The sequence below is a fragment of the Phascolarctos cinereus genome, unplaced genomic scaffold (assembly GCF_003287225.1).
Source record: "Phascolarctos cinereus isolate Bilbo 61053 unplaced genomic scaffold, phaCin_HiC Scaffold_4;HRSCAF=312, whole genome shotgun sequence".
Taxonomy (NCBI): Eukaryota; Metazoa; Chordata; class Mammalia; order Diprotodontia; family Phascolarctidae; genus Phascolarctos; species Phascolarctos cinereus.
This window is the reverse complement of record NW_027555847.1, coordinates 405,551,785-405,564,573: the sequence shown is the minus strand read 5'-3', so window position 1 is coordinate 405,564,573 and position 12,789 is coordinate 405,551,785. Positions and strand designations below refer to the sequence as shown.

The 12,789-nt window shown below is 38.7% G+C and overlaps 1 protein-coding gene across 1 annotated transcript in view; it reads right to left on the bottom strand.

The window, feature by feature from the left end:
• Positions 1-4,280, bottom strand: part of ADCY2 (adenylate cyclase 2) — a 554,774-nt gene extending 550,494 nt beyond the window's left edge. Inside the window, exon 1 of the mRNA XM_021004443.2 lies at positions 3,537-4,280. Within this exon, the coding sequence (XP_020860102.1) occupies positions 3,537-3,776 (240 nt within the window). The 5' untranslated portion in view covers positions 3,777-4,280. The remainder of the gene's footprint in view (positions 1-3,536) is intronic.
• Positions 4,281-12,789: the final 8,509 nt, after the last annotated feature.

The following is a 12,789-nucleotide window of genomic DNA, read 5'->3' as shown; positions in this document are numbered from 1 at the left end:
TCTTAGTAACATTATTTATGAATCAAAAACTGGGTTGCTTATTGAAGTGAAATCCTTCCAAAATTCAGCAAAATTAAAACATTAAATTAAGATGAAGTTGTAGCCTCTTTCATTACTGATTTCATTTCACATCATAAGCAAAGGCACATATACACACAAAAGTTATTACGTGCTAGAAACATTCTAGAATAACTGCTTCAAGTCAAATATTTTGAGAAAGTGTAGTTGTTTATTAAGGAATTGGCTAGACTTTTTCTACTACTAAAATCTGATGAAAGTCTGTTAATCTAAATCAGACACATTCAGGAGAAAATAAGGAATCAGTCCAAGATTTCAGGCAGCAAAAAATAGATCTGCTTAGCTCCTGTATTACATCAGAGCCAAGCTATTCTAGTAAAGTGTTTTAAGGTGGAAATCTGGGCAATATCCCAAAGGAAATATTTCAATATCCTGAGGTGGAAGTCTCCAAAGACAAACTTTGCTTCAGTCTTACAAAGAAATCATCCTAGGTCCATGAAAGCACTACAAATTCAAATGAAACTTCCTTTTCTTGTGAAGCTTCCCAACTAGACTTCATCTGACTTTGAGTTATAATAAGGTTTAATATGATGTCTTAACAACAACAATAACAACAAAAAATCACAAGGTAACAGAATTCCCATAAGTGTCTCAGCACCTTGAAAGGGTCTAGTGTAAGAAAAATAATACAGATCTTTTCACTTAAAAGTTGTTTCTCTCTGATATGATTATCCAACTTAGAAAATTCAGACACAATCCTGCTTTCAGTAACTAAAGAGAGCAACCACATATGTCAAAGAAGATTTAGTCTTAGGTTCCTGCAAAAAGAGATCACTAAGGTGTGTTTGTGTGATGGGTGGCATAGAATGGAACCAGGTCATAAAAAAATAGGCTGATACTGCCATATTTGATTTTACTCATCATTGGATCTAGGATTTCCTTACAAACATTCTGAAGAGAGAGGCAACAAGGCTTTTTTTTAAAAAATGATAAATTAGGAATGAATGGTTTTAGATAAAGAATAATTGTCAAAGCTATCACTCTAACATTTGAAAAAAGTGTATAATAGCCAAACAAAACATGATATATGGAAATTATTTTGCCTTATGGTACAATGGAAAGCACATCTGGCTCTGGAATGAAGGGACCAGGATTTAAATCTTGTCTCAGGCTTGTGTGACTTTTAGTAAGTCACCTGGCCTCCTTTTCCTCCTATAAAATAAATACTTTCAACTAGATGTCCTTTGTGATCCTTCTCAGCTCTAGATCTATGATCCAGTCCACAAATCAAGTAAAATGAAGTTAAAGAAATAACTTAGATTGGCTGCTCCACTCAAAAAGTTGATTGACCTTTTAGCAGTTTCCATGATGAAAGGTTAAATAATTAGAATATTTGCTCAGAAAAAAAAAACAAACAACAAGGTTAAATGGAGCCCCAATTTCAGACTTCTCTTTAAACATATAAATGGATGCTATAAATAGATGGTCACTTGATCTTCTTTCCCACTTACAAAGAAACAAATGAGCATTATGGATTTAGGACTGGACCTAAGCAGGAACTTCATGAAGGTGAGAGCTTTTTAATGTATTGAGTTACTAAGGGAAGTTATGGATTTTCCTTCCTCGGAGGCAGTAAAATATATACTCCCCCTCACTCCCACCCCCACATACAAACAGATAACCACTTGATTTTCAAGACTGTCTTTCAAAAAGAGAATGAAGCACCACTTGAAGTCCTTTCCAGTTCTGTGATTAGAGAATAATATCTCAGCGAAAGAAATAAATGTACCATGAATAGAGATATTTAAAACTTTGTCAAAATAGCCTAGAGAATGAATACCAGAAGGAATTACCCTAGGCAGATAGACAGTAAGAATCTGTTAGGTCTTTTTTGTTTTTAGATTTTTATTTCATTCTCAAGTGTGTGGACTTGATACTAAAATATTCATTCCTTTATGCTTTGATGGTCACAGTGCCTTTCTGTTATACAAGAAACCAACAGTGTCATATCTTGACAATATAGATTGCATGGCCTCACCAAACAAACTAAAAGGAATTCCAAGTAACCCTCTGATGGTAAACATTCAGCATCGCCAGTAAACAAAAAAGTGAGCACCAGCTGGTTCAAAAAACACATTTCCAAATACCAAGGAAGCTCTCAATTGCACCTGACCAAAAAAATTTAAAAGGTAAACAACCACTTTGTTGTCACATTTCTCTCTAAATAAGAAGTATCCTTTTCTTTGATAGTGCCTAGAACATAATTGGTAAGTCAGAAAATGCCCACTAGAATGGAGAAAGACAGAAAGAGAGAAAGAAAGCATAGAGGCAGAAACAGAGATAGACAAAGAGAAGAGTCAGAGACTAACAGAGACACACAAAAAGAGACAGAGGGAGAAAGAGAAGAAGCAGACAGAAAAAGAAAGTGAGACAGAAACAGAGACTAGCAAAGACAGAAAGAGGGAGAGAGAAATAATAGCAGAGTAACCAAACATATGTCTTAGAACAATAAATACCTCAGAACAAATCCTATATTTATTCTTGTATGGAGTAAAACTTTGAACCGTAAATAAGAAAAAGAACCAGTGACAGGAATTTACTGCCCTCTACAGACTCACCCTTTCCATTCAATCCAATGTATCAGAGTTACAGATTTTTGCTTGAAAATATAAACTGGCAATTGACATCATCTGTTCAGGCACTATATTCGCCATAGTCCTGAAGGCTACCTTTATAAAGTGCACTAAATCGAATGAACTTGCCTCTCATGAAACTCAGTGTAACGGTTTATTTTGAATATTAGTACATTTCCAATTATATGAGCATGAAAAATTCACAAACTTTCCTTCTCTTTCCATGCTAAAACCTTATCATCTCCTTTCCCTTAAGATTTTTTTGTTTTAGTCATTTTCAAGTCATGGTTTTTACATTGCAAAATGCCACAATGGTGACTGTCCCAATGGAAAGACTAGGAGCCAATGAATTAGTGCAACAAACCCAAAGAATTTGTTAATTTTGAGCCCATTCTAATAGGAAGTAGAAAGCTGTTTGACTTGGTTAAATAGGAAAATGGTTTTTGCCTAAGAGTGAGAGAAGATACACTAGAACAAGCGTATCTTGATGTCTTGACCATGGACCTCCTGAAAACTCTGCAACTTTATTTGTCTAATGCCTTCCAAAATAACTTTTTTTTAAAATTGTTTCTTTTTTTTCTTTCCACAAGCCCTTCTCAGGGACAGGAAGAGAAACCAATATTCAAGTAGAGCAAAGAGAAAGAAAACCAGAGAGGAAGGGGAGGGTGGAGGGGATTTAGGTCTCGAAGGAAAGATGTTCAAGCAGCTAGGACAAGACTGAGTGGCAAAAGGCTCAACGGGGTACAGTCTGGTCTAGGGAGGTTGCCTGTCCAGTAGAGGAAACAGGCAGGGAGTGAATGGGAAAGCCATAGTACCCAAGGAGGGAGAAGACCGCAAGGGTCTGGGGTGCTGGAGCGCATGTGGGGATACAGGAAAGGGACTTACCAGCCCCAAAGCAAAGAAGACGGAGAGGAGGGCTAGGCAGGCGCCCATGATAATTAGCAACAGGAAGACGATGAGTGGGTGCTGCTGGCTCATACAGTAGTAGGACTCGTAGAGCCAGTCCCGGGACTTGTGCAGCCGGCCGCCACAGCCCCCAGCCCCGGACCCGTTGCCTCCTCCACCCGCGGCAGCCTCTGCCCTGTCCAGCAGATAGCGGCGCCTTCTCATCGCTTCTTGCCACATCGGTGCAAGTCTCAGGCCGGAGCCCAGCGCCGACTTGTGCAGCTGTCTCCTCAGCCCTTCTTCTGTAGCCCACTTCCCACTTCGCTGCCCGGTGCTCCCAAATGCCAAAGCCAAAAAGAAGAGAAAAGAAAAGTCCTCTCAGAATTGGTGTGGACAGGGGTAGTGAGCTCTCAGCCTTAGAGGCTCTGGCCAGAGGGGCAGGAGACAAGGGACCCTCCGACTCTGTTCAGTGACTGGGCAGCTAGAAGCATGGTGTAGCTTCTGGGACTGCAAGGTGCTGCCGCCGCAGCAGCTACTGCTGCCACCAGCGCCGCGGTAGGAGGAGGAGAGTTACATTGGAGGAGCTGCCCTTCTGCCTTTTCCCCTGCGCGCTCCCGCAGCCTCCTCTGCTGCTGAGTCCGCGCATGGGCGGTCTGACAGCTCCCGGCCTCTGGCCCCCAAATCCCAGCACCAACAGACTGGCAGCGGACCGTCCCAGGGACAGTGGACAACGGGCGAGGGGTGTGGTCAGCGCCTGGCAGAGGGGTGGCGGGGGAGGAGGGAAGGAGGGAGATGAGAAGGAGGAGGGAAAGGAGCAGGAGGGATAGCAGTGCTTCTATGGAGTCGCTTCCTTGGACTGATTGGGGAAAGGCGGGGGTGGGGGATGGGGGGGTGGCGTTCTCACCCTGAAGAGGACATTGGGAGAGTTTATCATCGTTGGACTTGGGTGTAACAGCCCGCTAACAAGATTGAGGATAGCGGGGCAGAGACCCTCGAGAAGGATGGAGAAAATAGAGTTGATTGCTCCTTTGGATAAAAACAAGAAATCAAAACAAAACAAACAAAAGACAAGATCCAGAATGGGGATGGATAGAAAAGGAAAGTGGGGGTTTTTCTTCTTTTTTCTTTTCTTCAGATAACCTCATTGTATGCTCTCTCCTTTGGGCATAATTTACAGTTGGGTGATCTCAGCCTTAGGAAAGGTTCTCCTTGCCAGAGAACTTGCGTATAGCTGCATCATTTATTAAGGGGACTAATGATCCAGTTAAGTTTTTGCTTGCTTAACGCAAAAGGAGACAGAGAAGGGAGCGATCAGTTCTGGACTTGAAGGATGGAGCACACCCAGTTCTACCTTCCTAGGGCTCCCGTGCCACGTCTTCGAAGGCAGCCTTTACCAGCTAGACTAACAAGAACTGCTTGTTGAAACTCACACCTCAAAGCACACTGCTGAAGCACCTTTGGAAAACAACAACAAAAAGCATAAACCTTAGAGTTGACGGGGCAAGAGGCAGAGACCTAATGATGAAAAGGAAAACAAAAACGACAACAACAAAACAAACAAAAAACAACAGCAGTAAAACAAACAAACAAACAAACAAAACCCAAGCCTGAACGCCTGAGTCCCTGGAGACATCTTCAAGCAAAAAGCTGCCAGAATCGTGCAGGTCATTGGAATACACTGAGAGAACACTGGCGTCCAAAACAAATCATTTCTTTGGATGCCGACTGCATTTAATCCACCCCCACTACTTCTGCACACACATCCCTCAATCCCCCCCCCCAAAAAAAATAAAAATCCCAAACGTGCTTTTTCAGTATGTCAGGTATTTCTTTTCTGGACAGCTCCAATCCACAATCATCTTTCTCTTGTCTATATTCTCATAGCAGCAATGGGTTCTATCACACAAAGTAGTTGGTAAATTGGTTATATGTGGTGTTTTGAATTATCACATGTGCGTTCTCTTCTTGTACCCATATGCAGAACACTAAATTCCTACTGGAGAGGAGGAATGCTTTGATCTATTTTGTTTTTAAAATCCCTGACAATATCTATTAATACACAGTAAATGCTTAATAAATAAGACTTAGATACCTAAGCATCACACTACATATTCCTCTCCCCAGGGTGCTGCATTGCCAGGCATCACTTGACAGAAATGGCTGCTTAATTGCAGAAGAAAAGGCCTCATGAAATCATGGGGTACTTCCAGGACAGTAAAACCACAAGCTGTGTTGGATAGAATTTAAGCCCCTATGTAGGGACATCAGGGAAAGCTAATAGCTGAGGGGTAGCAGAAAGCAAAACTTAGTGACTGGCTTTTGGCTCAGCTACCCATTTTTTTTTTAATTGGAAAAGAGATAGGGCCTGTCTATCCCCAAAGTGTCTAATCCAATTGTGCAGAGCTGATTATACATGAGCTATCAATGTCATACCAGGGGCCTTGTGATGTTTTGTCTGTGCAACAGTGTGAGGGAGGAAGGGGGAAATTGGAGACTATACATAAACTATTATTAGAGAAATTCATGTTTATATCTTACACAAAAGATGTATTTACATTATCACTCAGCAAATGCAAAACTCCCTATTTGCAACCTTTCTACTTCTCAGGAGAAGAGAAATGAGTTCTTTCTTCTTCATCTTTCTAGTCTTCCACCCATTTCTTTCATAAACAGCCAGCATGTTTCTTTCCTCCACCTTAAGAAAAACTTAACCTGGTTTTATTCCAGCGTTAGCAGCTCCTACACAGCACAAAATCCATTTACAGTACTCAGGTTTTTTTTTTCTTTTTGTACAGAAAGAGAAATGACTTTACTTCATAAGTAGAATTTAGATTTTTGGTACTTCTAGGAGCTTTTGCCACCCCACACAAGACAAATGGAATTAGTTTTTTATGCTAATGAAACTGATGATTCCCAAGGAAAACTGTTTTGTCAAATGAAGTTTCATTCAAGTTGATGGCATCTTACCCCCCCCCCCCTTAACTGACAATTCATATCAGGTTCAATATTCTGCTAACCCAGTTCCCTAGGATCTTCATATTCTTTCCAAATGATTGAATTCTGTCTCCTTTCCATTCTACCTTTAATCCCAGTGAAGAGATTAGAAGTATGCAGATTAAGTTTTCCTATTTCAAATAGAGCTGTTGTGCTGTCAATATGATTAGCTTCTGATCTATACTCTATTGATGGTGATATGTTGATGCTGGCAAAGCTTTTCTTTTGTGGAAAGGTCAATGGATATGGAGTCAGAGAACTTGAATTTAAATCATGTTTATGCTACTTAATATGCTTTAGGCAAGTCATTTAACTTTCCGTGTATCTCTTCTCTCATTTTTAAAAAGTGGTTTGATGAGCAATCCACTAAATTTCATTACCACTCTCAACTCCTGTGGACATGGACATAAAGAGATTTCTGCTAGGATTGGCTGTGGAGAGGAAAGAGAGTTACTTCAAATATATTCTTTCATTTGCTAATACTAGACCTTCCAGACTCCCAACTCTTATTGCTTCTTCAGCTCCTTTTAGCCTCTGACATTTGTTTCGCCAAGAGTCTGTGCCGTTCGGGTAATGTTTGTGTAACATGATATTCTTTCCCATTCTTACTCAACTTTTGCTCAATGAAAACATTTCTAGTACTTTTACTCTTCCCTACCCTTGCAAAAACAAAACACAAAACCACAGCTAGATTTTAGGAGAGAGAGAGAGAGAGAGAGAGAGAGAGAGAGAGAGAGAGAGAGAGAGAGAGAGAGAGAGAGAGAGAGATTAATTTAGGTTTAGGGAGAAAAGAGCTTAGAAGACTTGGAAAATGTGTAAATAAGTTTGCTCATCTGCCCCTCTCTCTTCCTGCAATGTGGACTGTCATCCCAAACTGCATAATTAACATACTGTTGAGAGAAGAGAACAGATTGGCTCCAGTTGAGATCCTGGGAATTCTTATGAAATATAGATATGAAAGGGGAAGACTGAGTGAGAAACATATTTTGGGGGATCCTGCCATATGGTCTTAAGACAATTTTTTGTAGCATCTAATTGTGGAGAGGGGGAAGTTGAGGTGCTAGATTTATGACTTCGAAGAGGGCATGAAAAACAAGACTAAAATTCAGGCAGGATCTATCACTACAAAAAAGACAAAAAAAAATCAGAAACATGTTTTTAAGCAGAAGAAATTAATCTAAAAAACAGAGTCACGATCATGGAAGATCTGGTGAAAAGGAATTCATATTTGGGCTAAGGTTAGCCTAGATGACATCTGAGGTCTATCCCACTTAAGGTGTTCTATGATTTTATGATAAATTCTTTTTTTCAGTGATATTACTTCATGGTTATATGGACATTTTCAGAAGTGGTTTCTTTGATATTTCCATCTTTTTAGTACAACTCTGAATTTTTTTTTGTGATTCCTTACTGTTAACTCATTGTGTTTGTTTTCTTATATATTTATTTTTAAGTGAAAACACAGAACTAATGTGGCATGTATCAGTTGAGGCTGTTCAGTTCATAAATGTATCAAGTCATCATATCATGGGGTTGTGAATACAAATCCACCTCCCTGCCCACCAGCTACTGATTTGATTCTTGGAAGGAAAGAAAAACAGAGACAGAAAGACAAAAACAAAGATAGGCATACAGACAGAAAAAAACTCTAAAATGAAATGGAAAATACTTGTTTAATTCTACAGAACTTAAGAGAGATAGAATTTTATTATTCAAATTCCTATCCATTCAAAGTTTGTAGGAAAGATTTAGTTTAAAATGAGTTCACTTCTCTACCTTCAATTAGAATAATTACTAGCACCTGAAAGGGGACACATTTCAAGTAAAAAATACTCTTTATCAGTTTATCTGTGATTGAAGATTCAAAAACATCATAACCAAAGAAATCTTGGATCTAACTTTGAACCTGAATCTTCCTTTCTGCACCAGGAGAGGGCAGTGTTACATGATTCAAAATGTTACAGAATACTAAACATTTTGAAGAGTAAGATTAAAATAAAATTCTTAAGATTCAGTGAAAATTCAGCGATGAACTCTTCAATTAATATATGACTAAAGCCAGGTCATGTCAAATTGGTGAATCCAGGAGACTGAGGCTGAGGCTGGTCTGACTTTGGGAATCCTTTCCTGCTGGCTATCACAGTCAGAGTCAGTCAGGCATGAGTGCCTTTCTGGTTCAGGGTTTGACCAGCAAGACTCTAACTTCTCAAACTAGAATCTTTATTCAGAAAGCACAGAGTTCAGCGGGTAGTAATTTCTGGTAGTTGTGGTTGTTGTTTAGTCATTTTAGTTGTGTCTGACTCTTCATGACACAATTTGAGATACTGGAGCAATTTGCCATTTCCTTCTCCAGATCATTTGATAGATAAGGAAACTGAGGCAAACAGGGTTAAGTGAATTTTCCCAAGTCACATAGCTAGCAAATGTCTGAGGTCAAATTTGAACTCAGGCCTTCCTAACTCCAGTCTTGGTACTATAGTCACTTAGTCACCTTGTTTTCCTAGGAGAAATTTAGCCTAGAATTAAAAAAAAAGTCTAACAGATACTTAATATAACATTTTAATTGCCATTATGCCACAAACAAAAACAAACGTGATAAGTTATAATTGTATTTACTCATCTTCATCAACAGCACTAAAATTTGAAATCAGGACTTTTTTTTAATCAGGACCTTTTTTAAAAGAATATCTCATTTTATGTTCTCAAAGCAACTAGTATGTATACCTTAGACAATAATAAAGACGTTGTACTTCATCTAAAGACCTCAGTGCTCTTATTGTTTAAACAAAAGCTCAGTAGAAAACTTTATTCCAAAAATGGGACATATGCCAAAAGAAACATATTGTTTGTCATAGTCCATAGTCTTTTCCTGTATATTGATTTTCTCTCTAGCAAATATATCTCTAAAATTTATATAATCAAGTATTAACAGTGTCCACAGATTCATTATCAACATGAAATATGTTTTGTGTACCCAGATAACATTCATATATTGATGGAGCTAGATTCTCTAAATACATAAATCACCCTGCTAGAGTCAGTCAGGTACTCTGAGAAGTCAAATTAACTCTTTCATGTAAGTTATAGACTGGGCTGCTGTTTAGAAAATCAATACCCAGAGTCACTGACAAACAAGAAGGAAGTAGATTTATATCCATTTCACCTCTTAGAGGTATTAATATACTTTTGAAAATACTTATCTACTAATAGATCTGCTTAATTTTTTTTTAGTAATAGAATTGGAATGGATTTTGAACGCTATTGCTCTCAAATACTGATTTCAGGTGATTTGTTGGCTATGGTGATAGGAACTCATTAACATTAAAAAGAGAAGCACCAGGGTATGTAGGAGAGCTGGTCTGAGGAAAAAAGGAGTGCCATTTGCAAGTTGATTACTGGTTCCTTTTCAAAAGCCACTGGGGAGACTAGAATCTGTTTTATGGACAGTGAGAACAGTGGGTGGAGGTTAATGATAAACTGTTTCCAACACTTTCAGAGCCTTGTAAAGGATATTGATTTCCTGGGCTCTGTCTGGGAAAGTTCTAACTGAAAAGCAATGACTCAGCTAGCCTATCCTTCATACATTGTGTGCTTAGGACCTGTTGCCTGAGCATCATGCTGAATTAGAATGGGTATTGTGAGCTAAGTTTACATATCCAGGTAGCTTAAGTTGATTTTTACATAATTGAAAACATGGTTAGAGTGGTAAATGAAATGAATCCGTAATTTGCTCTTTTAAATGGATACCCTTCAAGTGCTTAAAAGTATTTTATTTTTAAAAAATCACATTATCATTTTCAAAGTTTTGTTTCAAAGGTTCAAAGCAAATAAAGGATTGGGAAAAAAAATAACCACACACTTTTTTAATATTTGATTTGGAATTTCCCTTTAAAACCAGGAACTATGAGTAACTTTCTATGTTTTTTTTTTAAATTTGTTATCATTTTCCCCCCAGCAACCTATTTTCCCCCCTTTCTAACTATGAACTGTTTTCAAATAACTTCATGTAAGCTAAAGTAGTTCCAGTACTTGTTCTACTGCTAGCTCTCGGGTGACCTTGGGTAAGTCTCTTTTCTCTGGGCCTGGGTTTCATTAGCTCTCTGAGAAGTGCAAGCATATCACTCACTCAGTAACCATTTATTAAGCACCTACAATGTGCCAGGCACCATGCTAAGTGCTAGATATAGAAAAGGAGACAAAAGATAGCCCCTTGCCCTCAAAGAGTTTATTTTGTTTTAGGCAATTGCAGTTAAGTGACTTGCCCAGGGTCACACACCTAGTAAGTGTCAAGTATGTGAGCCTGGATTTGAACTCAGGTCTTCCTGACTTCAGGGCCAGTGCTCTATCCACTGCACCACCTAGCTGCCACCGAAGAGCTTACATTCTAATGGGGGAGTCAATAAGCCAAACAGATATGTACAAGTAAGCTATATACAATTCAGGATAAATAGGAAATTATAGATGGAAGGCATTAGAATTAATAAGGGCTGGGAAAGGGGTCAATATGAACAATATGAGAGTTGTTCTCTAAAAATACCCTGTCTCTTAAAGCCAGGACTGCCTATACACTAGATATTTTGTTTCATTTTATTTTATATTTTTTCAATTTAATTATCATTACAAAAATGTCTTATTCTTGTAGCAATTATGCGAATATCATTCAAATACTTAAGACCTTCTAAGAATTTCACTTTTATCACAAGGATAAGGATTTATATTCCTTCTTTTTAAAATCATGTATTAAGAGAAGGATTTGGGCTCAGATTCTTACCATCTAGCTAATAGCTCACTAATGTTCAAATTCCTTAAGAGTCTGGCCAATATAATGAACTTTCTAATAAACCTTATCTTTGGCTGAAAAAAAAAGATAAGGATTTGTATTCTTTAAAAATGGTGCTACCTATAATTGCTTAGAGGTAGAAGCAGGTAGAAGGTAATATACTATACAAAAGAGGATGAAGGGTGTTTCACTATATTGAGCATAGCAGAAAAAATGTCTAAATATTGTGGAACACATGCTGAATATAAACTCATGCTGTACTATTTAAGAAAAAAGAAAGAAAATTTGATCATGAACTATATAAGTGCTATAGGAACATAGCATATAGGAACCATTAGCTAATCTTCCCAATAACACCTAGGACTAGCATTTCATTTGGTTATTTTCTCCTTGGAATTTGAGGTTCCATGTAGGGAAAAGAAAGGTACTAGGATTATGATTTTCATAATGATGAATAGAATAATGATGAATAGAAGTCTGAGGAATAATTTACACAGAAGTCAAGGAATGCCAGGAAAGAAGAATTGCCATTATCTTCTATTAGAGGAGTATCAGAAGAATTGAAGACACAGATTGTGAAGTATTGGAATTGTTTTTGCTAAGCACAGAGCAAGTACTCAAAACAATTATTGAACCGAGTTTTCTCCCTGAAGTCTCACTGGTTTTGAATGGTTTATAGGTGGTAAGAACGGTTGGGAATCCAGGTCTAGATTAGGGAAAGATGGAAAAACTGACCACACTAAATCCCGTGCAGAATTTGGGAACTTGCTTCTCAGATAGTTTCCAATGTACTTTTTGTAATCATTTTTTTGATTAATGAAGTAAGTTATGAGTTAACAAAGTAAACAAAGAGCTTCCTCCCCAAAAGCAAAACCATAACTAGGTCAAGGCAGCTGTGACATTATCAAGATCATAAAATTTGGAGAGTATTGTCGGCACCTTTCCAAAGGATGCTTCCTTTCCTGTTTCCCATTGATCTAATTGTTCTGGAGCAGAGGTCGGGAACCTGTGGCCTTGAGGCCACATGTGGCCCTCAAGTTCCTCATGTGGCTATTTGAATCCAAACTTCACAGAAGGATTTGCTCTATGAAGTTTGAATTCAGTCAAAGGGCCCCACTTGAGGACCTAGAAGGCCCACATGTGGTCTTGAGGCCACAGGTTCCCCAGCCCTGTGGGATTTGGTTGCACATGTCCATATCACTTAGCATGGAGACATCCAGTTTCTGAGAGAAGACATCTGCACTCCCCTACCATGTGATAATCAATAACTTCTTTTCATTGGCCATGTAGCTGGAAACAGACTCCTTCAAAACTATGATCCTGGAGCAGTCACAGTCTCTTCCTGTGCTATTCAGAAATGGTGAAGGTCCAGCTCACTCACAGGATGAGCTCCATGAACTGAACTTGTAAGGAGGGAAGGCCTACTTGTGGCCTGTTTCCTTTCTCCTTTTCAGTTGTAGGTGTAGCCAGTGGAATCCC